At 39.9% G+C, this 12,963-nt stretch overlaps 1 protein-coding gene across 7 annotated transcripts in view; it reads left to right on the forward strand.

Annotated features, from left to right (window-relative positions):
* Window positions 1–11,118, forward strand: part of ncam1b (neural cell adhesion molecule 1b) — a 66,534-nt gene extending 55,416 nt beyond the window's left edge. For 4 of the 7 annotated variants that reach the window (XM_063907436.1, XM_063907438.1, XM_063907437.1 and 1 more), the window contains 6 exons: window positions 1,030–1,154; window positions 2,024–2,204; window positions 4,308–4,506; window positions 5,747–5,863; window positions 6,603–7,655; window positions 9,082–11,118. In XM_063907436.1, the coding sequence (XP_063763506.1) occupies window positions 1,030–1,154; window positions 2,024–2,204; window positions 4,308–4,506; window positions 5,747–5,863; window positions 6,603–7,655; window positions 9,082–9,202 (1,796 nt within the window). In that variant the 3' untranslated portion in view covers window positions 9,203–11,118. Of the gene's footprint in view, window positions 1–1,029; window positions 1,155–2,023; window positions 2,205–4,307; window positions 4,507–5,746; window positions 5,864–6,602; window positions 7,696–9,081 lie in introns of all 7 variants that reach the window. The other 3 variants (XM_063907441.1, XM_063907440.1, XM_063907442.1) reach the window with 3 other exon arrangements.
* Window positions 11,119–12,963: the final 1,845 nt, after the last annotated feature.

A 12,963-nucleotide genomic window follows, 5' to 3' on the forward strand; every position in this document is an offset into this window, starting at 1 on the left:
AAGAGGGAGAGCTAAATGGTGAAACACTTTAAAAGTAATTGGAAGGATTTTGATTTCAGCACCAGAGTCCTAAAGTAGTTAGTAATAATGAATACTTAATAACTTCCTGAATGTTTCTCAGAATTCATTTGGGAATGAAAAAAGGACACTGAAGTTTCTCAAACCCATCTTTTAATTAGAAGCTTACAGTGATTACATTTGTGAAAATGCATAGACCAGGACTTCAGTTTTCTTTATCTTCAAAGAACTAGGAGGTCCAGCCACTGTTATCATTTAGATGAAAAGAGCCAAATATAAAAGTTTGAAAGCTCCAAATGTTTAATAGATACATAAAGCTGCACATCATCCTGACAGGAGATGGATAATGGGTCTTAAAGGGAGAAAAAGACCAGGAATAATCTGGTAACTCCACGTGAAAGGAGCAAAATCAAACACTCCGTCTGTGATGGATACAATGACCTAGCACTACATAAATGAAGGCGGTCTTACATTTGCCGTGTGATACATTTCAATTTGACTTTATGCTTTATGTTAAGTGTTTAAACATCAATTGTTTAAATCAGTAGAGTTTAAGAACACATTTGTATTTATTGTATCCTAAGTGTGTTGCCCAGCACAAACATTCCCCCTGTTATCTCTACAGGTAAACCCATTTAATATGTTGAGGAATGCAAATCTTTCATTTAAAGAAAAGTCATTCATAATCAATTCCCCTGAAGGCTTGTATGACACTGGGGGAATGTCACTCAGCCACTGACTCAGATAAGCATGCGGCTGTGTGTCACTGGTAATTAGTCTGACTTGATACAAACCATGTTGAGGGGAGCGATTGAGGAAGGGCAAGTGTCTTTAAGGACAGCGGCAGAGAGGCCACTTTTCTTCTCAAAGATATTTGTATTTCTGTGCTGTACGACTTTAAAGGGACTGGTGGTCAGACACAATGTTCTTCAAATAGAAAAAGCCTGTCTTTGTCTGCATCTTTTTAATGAGCCTTTATATAACCTTTATCCTGTTCTTGTGTGCCTATAGGGCATCCCAATCCTCCTAAACTCGAAGGGGCACTTCTACCCAAAGGCAACTCCCTCAAAGTCAGCTGGATCAACCAGGACGACGGCGGCTCGCCCATCGTGCATTATCTCATCCGCTATAAGCCAGTGAGTATAGCCTTCAGAGCGGAAATCGTTGGTCCGTTTCTAAAAAAAACAACTACGATGATAATAGATTTATCAATAACGTATGTTTTTAATGCAAAAACCCAAAATGATTTGTTCAAAAATAAATATTTGCTGGTTGTGTTGTTATGTTATGTTATTCAACTGAATATTTGTTTAGTTAGGGGTTTTATTTTCTCGCAATTTTTTAATAAAAAATAAAATATACTACTAAAAAATAACAACCAGGCTTCAACTGTATAATACCAGAGGTTTATTGACAGGTACATTTACACATAGAAGGAATTTGATTTGGTGCAAACATAAACAATCTAAGAAAATAAGTAAGTAAAAAAATTAAGTTAATGAAACAATATATAAATAAGGCAATCATATGAAAACATAATGCAGGAAAGAAAAGACACAATTACACAGTCTCGGGAACTGCTAGTTGTATCTTTTACTATTTTGCTAAGTTTTTATATTCAAAACATGAATTGGTTGATCAAGAAATAAAACAATTCTGATTCAGAATCAATGACAAAAGTGAGTTACTGCCTAAATGGCATCTAAAGAGACTTCATAATTCTGACATCTTTAAAGAAATATTATGCACAATGTTAAATGATTAGTCCAGTACTATCCTGTTCAAACCTTCATGTTATAGCATACAAATTATTATTCAATTAATGGACAGACCGAAAATGGATCTGATATAACTTTAACGATAATCGATTACTCACTTGAGCAAGTTGTGAGGGCTCAAACTGTTAAATATGAAAATATTTTGGGTTCTATAGAAATATGACATTTTAAGAAGATAACCTGTAGAGTATAATGTTGAACAACTGTATATCTCTCTCCACTCTCAGACAGAGATGAAAGAGTGGAAACCAGAGATCCGGATGCCCAACTACAGCGACTACGTAACTCTCAGCGGGCTGGAGTGGGACACCGAGTACAACGTTTATGTGGTGGCAGAAAATAAGAAGGGCAGGTCCCAGCCGGCCACCATGTCCTTCAGGACGTCCCCAGAGCCAGAAGCCATCGCAGGTACTCTCCCTCAGGCCAGCCACACACACTGGGACCAAACAGCCAGGAAACTGAGGAACCAAACTCAAAGCTCAAAACGCTACACTCTATTTTTAACCCTCTAGCTCTGAAAGGTGAATGACAAGCAAATAAATCTACAGGAAAAAAACTGATTTCCTGAACGGCGGTGAGCCAGAAATGATTTTCCGGCTGAATTTGCCCACTTTAACGTTTTGACAGCCCTTGCGAAATGAGCTTGAGTTTGTGCTCGCAGAACTGGGACAGGCTCTTTCCACAGAGGATAAAATGATTTCCTCTGAATGATCTTTAGCTTTGTTTACTGCTTAGAAATGGCAGCCAGAGTTTGTCCCTGTGTGGAAGCAGTCTTTAAATTCAACCTTGATAACCACTGATTAACTTGTTCCTCCAAGTCTTAACTGCAGCTGAAGGTTTTCCACCAAGCTCACAAAGCTTGTCAGATTCCCTATAGGTGCTAGACGCTGCCGAGTGCTTTGCTGAACAAACCATTATGTGTTCTCCTCACTTCTTTTCTAATTCTTTTTCTGACCTAAAGCATTCCCACTCACCATCTAGTCCGCATTGTGTAGTTTTCCCCATTCGTGCTGTGCTTTTGCTTTGAGGTGTTTCTTTTCTTTCTTTCTCCCCCAATACCAGAAAACTTTTTTTTTTACTTTTGGTTTTCAGACCTGACACATTTTCACTTTCTCTCTTCCTCTGTTTTTCCCTCCCTTCTCTTGTTTTCCACTTTGTTTTCCCCTTCATCCCCCCCTCTTTCTGTCCTTTTTTCTCTTTCTCTCCTTTGCCCCCTCTCAATGTTCCTGCTCTCTCGCCCGGCCATGGACATTGGTGTGGTGGACCACGTGAACATTTTCGTCTCTGTGCCCCGTGTGCGTTTTGGTGTGGTCAGGGTTGTCCTCCCGCTCCTACGCCACTCAGGGCCGTTCATCCGTGACATGCACTTTGGCATCTCTCATCATGTCCCTCATCACTGTGCTCCTGATCTCATAGTTTTCATGGGGATTTCACACCATAACGGTAGAGGAGCGCTCGCCTCTCTCAGGCCTGGCTGTCTCTCTGGACGCTTTCACTTCTTAAAAACAGACTTTGACCATGACAGACGTGTCTCTATGTCTCTATGTCCTGGGTGAGGATGCTAAACCCAAAGCAGTGGATATCCTCCTCTTCTCACAGATGCTCAGCAGAAGCACAGCTAGTCATCAGCAGTAGACACCAGAGAGACCTGCCAGTTTACAGTAATGAACAATAGTGGAATTTAAATAAGGTTATATTTAAAAAAGATAAATAGAGTGTCCTGTCCGTTTACATAAACCCTGTATTATATAATTTAATTGCTCACAAAATGAATATATATGTAATGTCAAGGTTTGTAACATTAACGTTTACATTATTGAAAACAAAAACACCTAACTGAAAGATGTTTTAATAATAATATTGGAGTGGTTTGAAAAGCTGTAATGATCACAAACTGTTAGTGTGCTGTTTACTAAGACATATGTCTAACTCTATCATGCATGTAATGTTTATCAAATATTCAATAATAGATGTTTTTATACAATTTATTATGGAGGGTGCTTCACGCAGATACATTTTATTCTCTAGCAGCTCTTTGTTTCATATTGGTATCTAAAGAGTTACAATTGTCTAGAAACAGAGAGATATTTTAGTGTGGGTTTTACAGAAAACATACGTCATAGCCTTTTGTGATTTTTGGAAAAGCCTCACGTTTATTTTCGTCCATAATTATCCTGCTTTCTGGGTAATAGCAACACAGTGTACTCTTTGGTTTCTCTTCTTTCTAATACCAAATAAATGGGTTGGATATGTTATTTTTACATGTGTTTTTACTGATAGCTGCTTTATCAATAATTGAACAAAAGTCATTCTACACAAACTTCACAATGCTTCAGAATTCATGGCAAGACAACTCAGTGCTCATAGCAGGTGAGTTGTTTTTGTTTTATGGAACATCTTGTGGTCACTTTATCGTAGCTGCACTTTTATTCAGTTGTTCCTGGGTGTTTGTTTAAAAGTGTCACGCCGCAGTTGTTCAGCACTCTGCCTCTCTTGTCTCTTCTGTGGCAGATTTGGGCGATGAGGCGGCGCTCTCCATGGGCATCATGCTCTGGGCAGGGATTCTCGTTATAGCATTTGTACTCCTGCTGCTAGCTGTGGATGTCACCTGTTACTTTGTCAACAAATGTGGCCTCATCATGTGCCTCTGCGGTAAATCAAGCACAGGCACCAAAGGGCACAACCTGGAGGAGGGCAAGGCAGCCTTCATGTGAGTATCAGTGAAAACAACTTCATGCAGATAAATGTTTTAAGCAGTTTTTGTTATCCTTGTGCCGAAAATTAAGGAAACAAATTGATGACTGCATATATTAGATAATGTTATCCAGAGACAGAGATCATATGCTTTTAATCAATATTAAGCTTCTGCTGGATGTATAAATAATAATAATAATAATAACAACTTTATTTTACTTTTCAAAACAAAGTCACTAAGTCATTTCTATGGATTAAGAACAGGCTGTTTAGGCGGCAACAGAGCATGCAGTCAAAATTCCCTAATCCACCGAATAAAATATACAGCGTTTCAACAATAGCAGCAGTAATAATCATTTTTAAAAGTACAACAAATAGAACATAAATGTCGAGTAAAACCGACTTGTGTCATCATTAGTTAAAAGATTTAATAAAAAGGTGAGCTTTAAGAACTGATTTAAAAGTCCAACCTTTCCAAAAAAAAATATTAATAATAATGTAGGTATTTCCCAGTTCTGAAGAAGAGTAAATAAATCTAAATCATTTTTGGTAGACTTTGAATGTCATCGATAGACGTAGAAAAAATGAAAACCATTCAGATCATATTGTTCTTTATTTTATTTTGCTTGCATTTGATGAATTCTACTTTAATGAGTGACTTCCTACATTCCCCAGAATGCCTTCAAGGACTGACAGTGAAGATGATGAAGAATCTTATCTTAAGGTTTTACGTTGAGGCTAGTAAAAGCAAGATGTAACCGGGGGGAGAGTTTGCCATTAAAGAAAATATGTTGTGCCTCATGTGCTAAACCAACACGTCTTTGTTGTGACTGCTCTGCATTATAGTCAGCCTAGTAATTATCTGCAAGACAGGGAAATAAACAAATCAATCAAACAGGCCCATGAATGGTATTTAGTTTTTAGAGTAGATTTGTCCTTCAGTAAATATATATAAAATGCTTGGTTAAGTGAGGCGTCGAGCGAATACTTTCATGTGCTAAATAAGGCAGTTTTGACTCACTTTAAGTGGGAAGGTGCATTCTGTTTTGATTTGTGCTACATGCAGCCACATGTTCTTCTTCACAAGAATTATCCAACTCTAATTTTCAGACGATGACTGAGTTTAAAAGATAATCCGCTCACAGTCTGTGATGACAACATTACTTGCTTTTGTACGACCTTTTCTCAATGGACCAATAACTGATTTGGATAATCTGTTGCCATTTTACCAACATTTTTGTCTCTATGTCCTGCAGGAAAGATGAGTCCAAAGAGCCAATAGTGGAGGTCAGAACAGAGGACGAGTGTACAGCCAATCACAACGCAGCAGGACCAACAGAACCCAATGAAACCACACCTCTCACAGAGCCAGAGTGAGTATAAACAGGCCGCGAGCACACAGCCCTCTGACCGCTCCAGTCTTTTTTATTTAGCTGTTGTGCATTGCACTCCACTTCGAAGAATAATTATCAAATTGGACAGGAAACAATTCGGCCCATTTTTGAAAAAAGAAAATATCATGTCATTCTTGGGTGGAGTCCACTGAACCGTGTCGCTTTTCTGTTTTTAGTCCCTTTCACAGGGATTACTACACTTTGTGTTTCTTCTCCAGTCTTTAGAGATGTTCTGTCATTGTATCAAGGTTGAAGCAATACCAGTTAAAGACACAAAGGCTTTTAGTCCTCTTGAGTGTGGTCAACTCACATGAAGCCATCTCTCATTATCAGCAAAGAATCAGAGAAATTAGACGATACAGTGTGAGATTGTCACTGGTACTGTTCAACCCTTACGGGTGGTGCTGTAGTTGCCTACAGGAAGCCTGGTGCTTTTTTTCGGACGTTAGTTTTCCTAGTGAGCGCACTTCATGTTGGTGTGTGTATGGGATGTATCCTCCAATGTCCACTCACAGCATGATGCCCTCTTTTTTTTCTTTTGTTTCTTTTTCTCACTAGGCTTAATTGTTGCTGTTTTTAAGTTGCTTTTCTCTATGTTTGTGTGATTTTTCTTAAGCCAACTAACCCCTCTGCATGCTCTCGTGCGAGCCACCCTTCCTCTGTCACAGTCACCCTGGTGTCTAGTCTGTGTGTCTCTGTTCTCTCCCTGCTCTCTCAGGCTGGCGGCTTACACTGCTGCTCTGGCACTGGACACGCTCTCCTCCGTAGCCACCAACTCTGACACAGCCACCGCAACAATTGACCCCTCTCAGGACAGCCCCTCTAGCGAGTCCACTACCCTCACTTGTAGCCTGTCTACCACGGCAATCGACCCCTCACCCACCCCCGTCCTGGCCCCGGCCCCAACTCCAGAATCGAACATGGCCCCGCCGACTCCCTTCATCTTCACCTCAGCCATCGAAGCTAAAATGGCCCCGTTAGTAGAACAGAGAGGAAGTAACGGCCCGGAAGAACTGGATAAAATAACCACTCCTCCTACTACCCCCGATTGGACTAAGGCGCAAAAATCTGGGACACCGATACCACCGAAGCGTAGACACTCTCCTAAACTTGCCGCTCTGAATGCTAAAGCTAGCCCGCCTGTATCGCCCCTGGCTGCATCTTCCCCAGTGCCCTCTCCCTCTCTCAACCCCAGGAAACTGGCTCCAAAGCCACCGGTCAACCAGCTGCCCATACAGCCACAAACTGTAGCCCCAGAGGCAGAGACCCTGGTACAAACTGCCACCCGTCTAGCAACCACTGCCCCTCCAAAACCAGATCCTGACTCAACTGATCCCAGTGGGGGAAGCCTTAGAAATCCTGATGACCAACCTGTCCATACTAACACTGCCAAAGATGCTGAAACTAGCTCTCTTTCAGGGGTCCACGGTGCTCTTAAAGTCCTGGATGCTGAAAAATCTGCTCTTTCTCCTTTACCTGTCACTCCTATTTCCTTCACTCACGCAGAGGCACCGGTTTCTAAGGATCTCTTTACATCGGTGTCAGACACATACGACTTACTAACCTCTGCTGAAGGGCCTAAAAACGTAGATTTAGAGCTGACAAACGGGACAGAATCACCCTCCCTGCCCCTTGCAGACCTTATTAGCTTAGATAGCCCATCCTCTGCCCCCACTCTGGCCAATGGAGATGCAGCAGACCTCCCCCCCTCAGGCCCAGCTCTGGAGGCGTCAGAGACTCTGGCCAAGACTGCTCCTCCTGTCAACGATGAGTACGGCTCCCTCTAGAGGTTTATCTGTGTGTTTGTTTGTGTGAGTGTGTGCGTGTAACTTGTATGCCCATTCATTCACCACTGCATCTTGCCATTGACCACACAATATGAAATATTGTAATGGTAAACTGTGGTAATGACATTTGGGTTATTTATTAGTAAGACGTTGTGGATTGTGACAGACGAGTGATATGACGGTAACGTTTTTTATGCTTGTGTATGTAAGTATTCTTCTTAGAGGGGTCTCCACTTTTGCAACATTCAACACAAGAATTATTCAAGCCCCTTTCAGACGTGGACCTTGTTATTGTATATGTCTGAGTTAAAGTCGCAATGAAAAAAAAACCTGTAACATTTCTGCAAAATGTCCAACAAAGCACAAGTCTTGAGTTACATGTTGTCAGATTACACCTGCCCCTATGTTCAAACACACACACAAACCCACACACGCACACATCTTTATTTCACCTTTGTAGGAGCGCTGTCAGAAATATATCACTTCAATATCATCTCTGTTTATCTAAGTTTAATAAACCAGGAAATACTGAACCTTTTTAAGACTTTTGGTCACGGTCTATAAAGATGAGATAAGGTTTCAAGTTGAGGAAATGTATGTTTTAAACCATCTAAGTACAACAATCAGAGCTCTAATAATATATATATTTTTAAGAACATTTATTGGGGAATGAGGAAACCCCGACAGTTAAAATGCTAATTAGTTAAGGCTTCAACAGAAAGATGTGTTTCAATACTAACATTAATGCAGGCTGTTTAGAGAGAAGATAAAGTCCTCTTCATTGATATGATTGCTTTCCAACTCAAAATACCACTGCTGCTCATTCACTAGAGGGCAATGTTGCACAAGAATTGTGTCTTTTTCCAAAACAGTGTAATTTTAACTTAAAATTACCTTTGTAAGTCTTATTGAAAAAAACATAGACGAAGCCAGGGGTGTTACTACACGTTGCATGTCTGAAAGGGGTTTAATGACAAAGTATTTTGTCTCAGGCAGTTAGTGTATTGCCTCTGAGTGTTGCCTAAATCCTCCCCAGGAGAGGACAAGAGCTGCTGGCAGGATGTAGATACTCTTCCTCACTGCTTCAGGATGAGCACAGATTTCACAAACCACAAGGCTGATAGTGTCATAAGAGCAGAGCTTTAAATACTGTTTTAAATCAGGAGGGTTAGTCAACACCAGATGATTTATATGGTAGTGTCCTTATCTGTTTGTTTAACTTTATCCTACTGTTGTCAAGGTGATGATGAAATATGTAAGAAGACCTCTAAACATAAACATTGTCTTCTTACATATTTGGGTAAAGGTGTCATAATAAATGCTTAAAATTGTTTTCAACTAAAGTCTTTTTTGATCTACCCATGGAAGACCATATTTCAAATTGTGCACTTTCTCCCTTTTCCATTGCAGGAAGATGTGCTCTGATCAGAAAGACAATGTGGAGGAGGCAGAATTGTCAAACGCCCTGACGGAGATTACTGCAGAACACAACAGTGTCATACACACAAATTCCACTGAGAGCAAAGCATGATGGGTCGGGGAAACCCCCGTCCAATCCAAAACATTTTGCGGCAGCACCGAGCGAGAAACACTGCAGGAATTTTCTTTTCCAGTGCCCTTAACTACATATTCAAAACCACACGCACACCTGTCGATTGGTTAGAGCGCACTTTGACTGTGCTTTCATTCCGGGTTTCATTCATGAGATGTTTACTATACACCCGAGGAGTTTATCTTCAGATCATAAGAGATTTATTTTATTTTTTTATTCTTATTTTATTTAACCTGTCAGGACTATTGAGGACAATCTCTTATTATATGATCGCTTGATAAACATATAAAGTTAGATTCTACTTTCTGTTCTTTGAGTTTGAACTGCTCAAAAATATTGGATTATTATGATAAATGAAAAAAAGGAGAGAAAAACCTGACTATATAGAAATTATTTTTCTTATTTTTATGTTTTACAGTTCAAATGAAAAACTATTTGCATTGATTTCTTTTCTTTTCATTTAATTTGTGGGCTTGTCTCAGTTAATAGCTTGTTCTGCATGTCTGAGCTGCAAGTGGCTGTAAAGTTTTGTTTACAAGCTTTATTGTTTCACTACGTCTGTTACAGCGGCGTTTCATCTCTCACAGATTCGCTGGCATTGATTAAACACAGTATTTGGATTCTAACCATATTTCTTATGGTTATATAAATGCAGGATTAACCATCAGCCAGCTGCAGGGGGAAAGAGACTGAGAATCCTACAACAAATCAGCAGTGTGCATTATCACATCCGATTTGGCCCATACACTGATCAAATATTCAGTCTGTCACTACCTTACCACAGTGCTGATTAAAATATTTATAAATCAAATGGATTTGATTAAAAGAGGCAACTCATTTAACACTAAAGTCCACAGAAGACAAACTGCCAGCAGAACACGATTCTCAGCCAAAGGTGGAGGAACCGAGAATCTTATGAGCTAAATTTACGCCACGTATTTGTTCAGAGGGCAACGACTACACAGCTACTGTTTCTTCCTCACATTAAAGCAGATCAAAGGTCTGGCTTCGTATTTTGAGTTGTGCTTTTGAAGAAAAAAAGTGAAAAATAAAATCTCAAAAAAGCGTTTTTGTACTATTTAAAAACTACAAAGATTTATTTTCAATTTCCTGCCTGCAAGCTTGTGCACTGTGCCTGTGTGTCGATAGATTGTCTTGTCATCAGTTTCTATGATAATCTGCATAGCTTTGTCGTGAGAGATTTAGCCTATTCTTTTATTTAATATATTGTATTATTAGAAGAAAAGTATGATAAATGGACTAATGTGGTCATTATAACACGTGTAGTGTATGAAATTGTCCGTCTCTGGTCACAGCACTATATATTGCCAGCTATAGTGAAGGGAGGTGTTTTGAGCCTTGGCATGAATTCAGTCAGTACTTTATAACGTATATCTACAAGGCAGATAAACATGCCCATGTTTGTTTGGGGTAAATAATTCTCATTTTGATTTAATGAGTGTTACTGTCCAGGCTTGTTCTGCCATTACTTCACATTGGGTTTATTTCTCTCCCCCTGTTGTTATTCAAGTGTTCTGTAATGTGGTGTTTGCATTTTTTTCTTTTCGTTTTTGTCTTTTTGTACAAAAGTCACTCACCAGGAGCAACAGCTTGAGAAGTTCAGGATACACATTGGCAGGAAGCAGAGTGGTCCCAATGAAGTGGGGGATCAAACCTTTTTTTAAATCTTAAGATGATAAGAGATCTGATGTATGTAAGATCAGAAAGACAGATTTACTCAACACCTTTTACTCCTCTGCTGTTTCCTGACCATCCTTGCTTCCTCGTCACTGGATGCTCCTTTTGGTTTTATTGGGTCCAACTCAGAAAATATCTGTTGTGTGCAGTCTGAGCGCTAACCCATTTACAAAATAAAAAATGGTTTCCGAATCTAATTTTGTCTTGGCCCATTTTTTCATAAGTTTCAATTACTTTCCTCCTGAGATTGAGCCCATGTAGCTGTATATTTTAAACACTAGATGGCAGTAAATACCTATTTGTAGCTGCTCTTTTGTTTTCGCCATGTCATGGACACACCGGACTATTTACAGAGAGGTTACAGAGCAAACAGGTTATGTTGAGCCTGGAAAACTCCCCGGGCTACTTCTGATAAATGGGGGAATAAATAAACATGTTACACAATGCATGTTTGTGCGGGAGTAAAGTTGATACTTCCTGGCTAGGATGTCAAAATACTATGTACCAGTGAGGGCTTGATATTTTAAGATGTTTAATTTTGGCCTTCCTCCTCCTCCTTGGTACCTCTAATGTACCGGTGCTGTGTCAACAACGGTGTCAACAACCGCCGCGGCCAGCACTGACCCGGCAGGGCATCCGGTTTCACTCTCCACACTGACCGGCTGCCCCCTCTTACCCAACTTTAATTTCCCTCCACTATTCTGTAAAATACTAACTGGTTTGTTTTTTATACCCTGTCTGCATGAACCGGTTTCTGCTTGTTATTGCAGGACAGCATGCTTGCCCCGAGCTGGTAGCCTGTCGGTAGTTAGGTGCCCGGTAGATGTCTCTGATTGCTGCCTTGATGGAGAGACGAGAAGCAGAGGTCGAGCAGTCAGAGCCGTGACGTCTCCCCGCCCCGGTGATGATTTGCTGACGGTTAAGCCAGCAACAGAAAGCCAGGATGATACAGGAAGCTAGGTGATGTAGCCTTCAAAGTGAAACAGTAGAAATACAAAATAAATCATAATATAACGAGACATGATAGACTGTTTAGTGCAACAGGAGCTTTTATCAAATTACGAGATCCTTTCAAAAGCATCCATTTTTTCCCCCTTCGGAGCTGTAGCTAGGGGGACCAGGTGCCAATAAGACACATGTGGGACAAAGAGTATGTTTGTGTGGGAAAATGCTGGTCATGTTACTGCAAAGATGAGGTCGTTTTGAAAATGTCCTTTTAGCACTAAAAAAATTAAGATTTCTAATGAAAATAGCTTTTAAATATGAATTGCAACACCTTACCATAGGTTGATTTGTCTGAACAGACTATGCAAGTAAAGGGCTTTTTTTAAATATTTGGTTTGAAAGTTTGCCCTACAAAACATGTCCACATGATATTTCTTTGTAGCTAATCTCTGAATCTGAAACTGGAGAAAGAAACTGGCAAATGTCAACAAAATCTCTTTGGTAATTGCCCTTCACCGGCTACAGCCAATCAGCAAATACATTGCTAGACTTTGTTGATTGATTAACATCCGACACAACTAACAGGGAACATTGTTTCAATGAAAATAAGAATGCTGTGCAGTCCAGCACAACGTGGGACACCTGGTCACCCTAGCTGTAACTACTATCCGAAGATATTTCTTGGGATTTTTCCTGTATTGGGTCATTCACACGTGTAAAGTACCATGATACAGAACTACAATATTGCATTATTCAAAATATTACTCAACAATAAGTATTTTTTAGCTAAGTATAAGTAATCATGTATGCAGAAGGAATGGACTCCATGTTTTGTTTTTATGTAGTTGGAAGTCTCATTAAAGATTTTTGACATTCAAACACTAGGATTTCATTCCTCAAATAACATTTAGACGATTGTGTCACAAGAAAATGTATTCAAGGGTTAACAAATATTTGAAAGACGTGGGAGACTGAAGGGGGATGGGGGTATTATAGTGGACTGACATTCTTGACCTCAGCTGACCTCATGGGTCAACTTCCTTAAAGCACAGGGTCACCAGGATGGCTTTGTATTTCTACAATTTTCTCTATAGCCT

The sequence above is a fragment of the Eleginops maclovinus genome, chromosome 18, assembly GCF_036324505.1.
Source record: "Eleginops maclovinus isolate JMC-PN-2008 ecotype Puerto Natales chromosome 18, JC_Emac_rtc_rv5, whole genome shotgun sequence".
NCBI classification, from domain to species: Eukaryota; Metazoa; Chordata; class Actinopteri; order Perciformes; family Eleginopidae; genus Eleginops; species Eleginops maclovinus.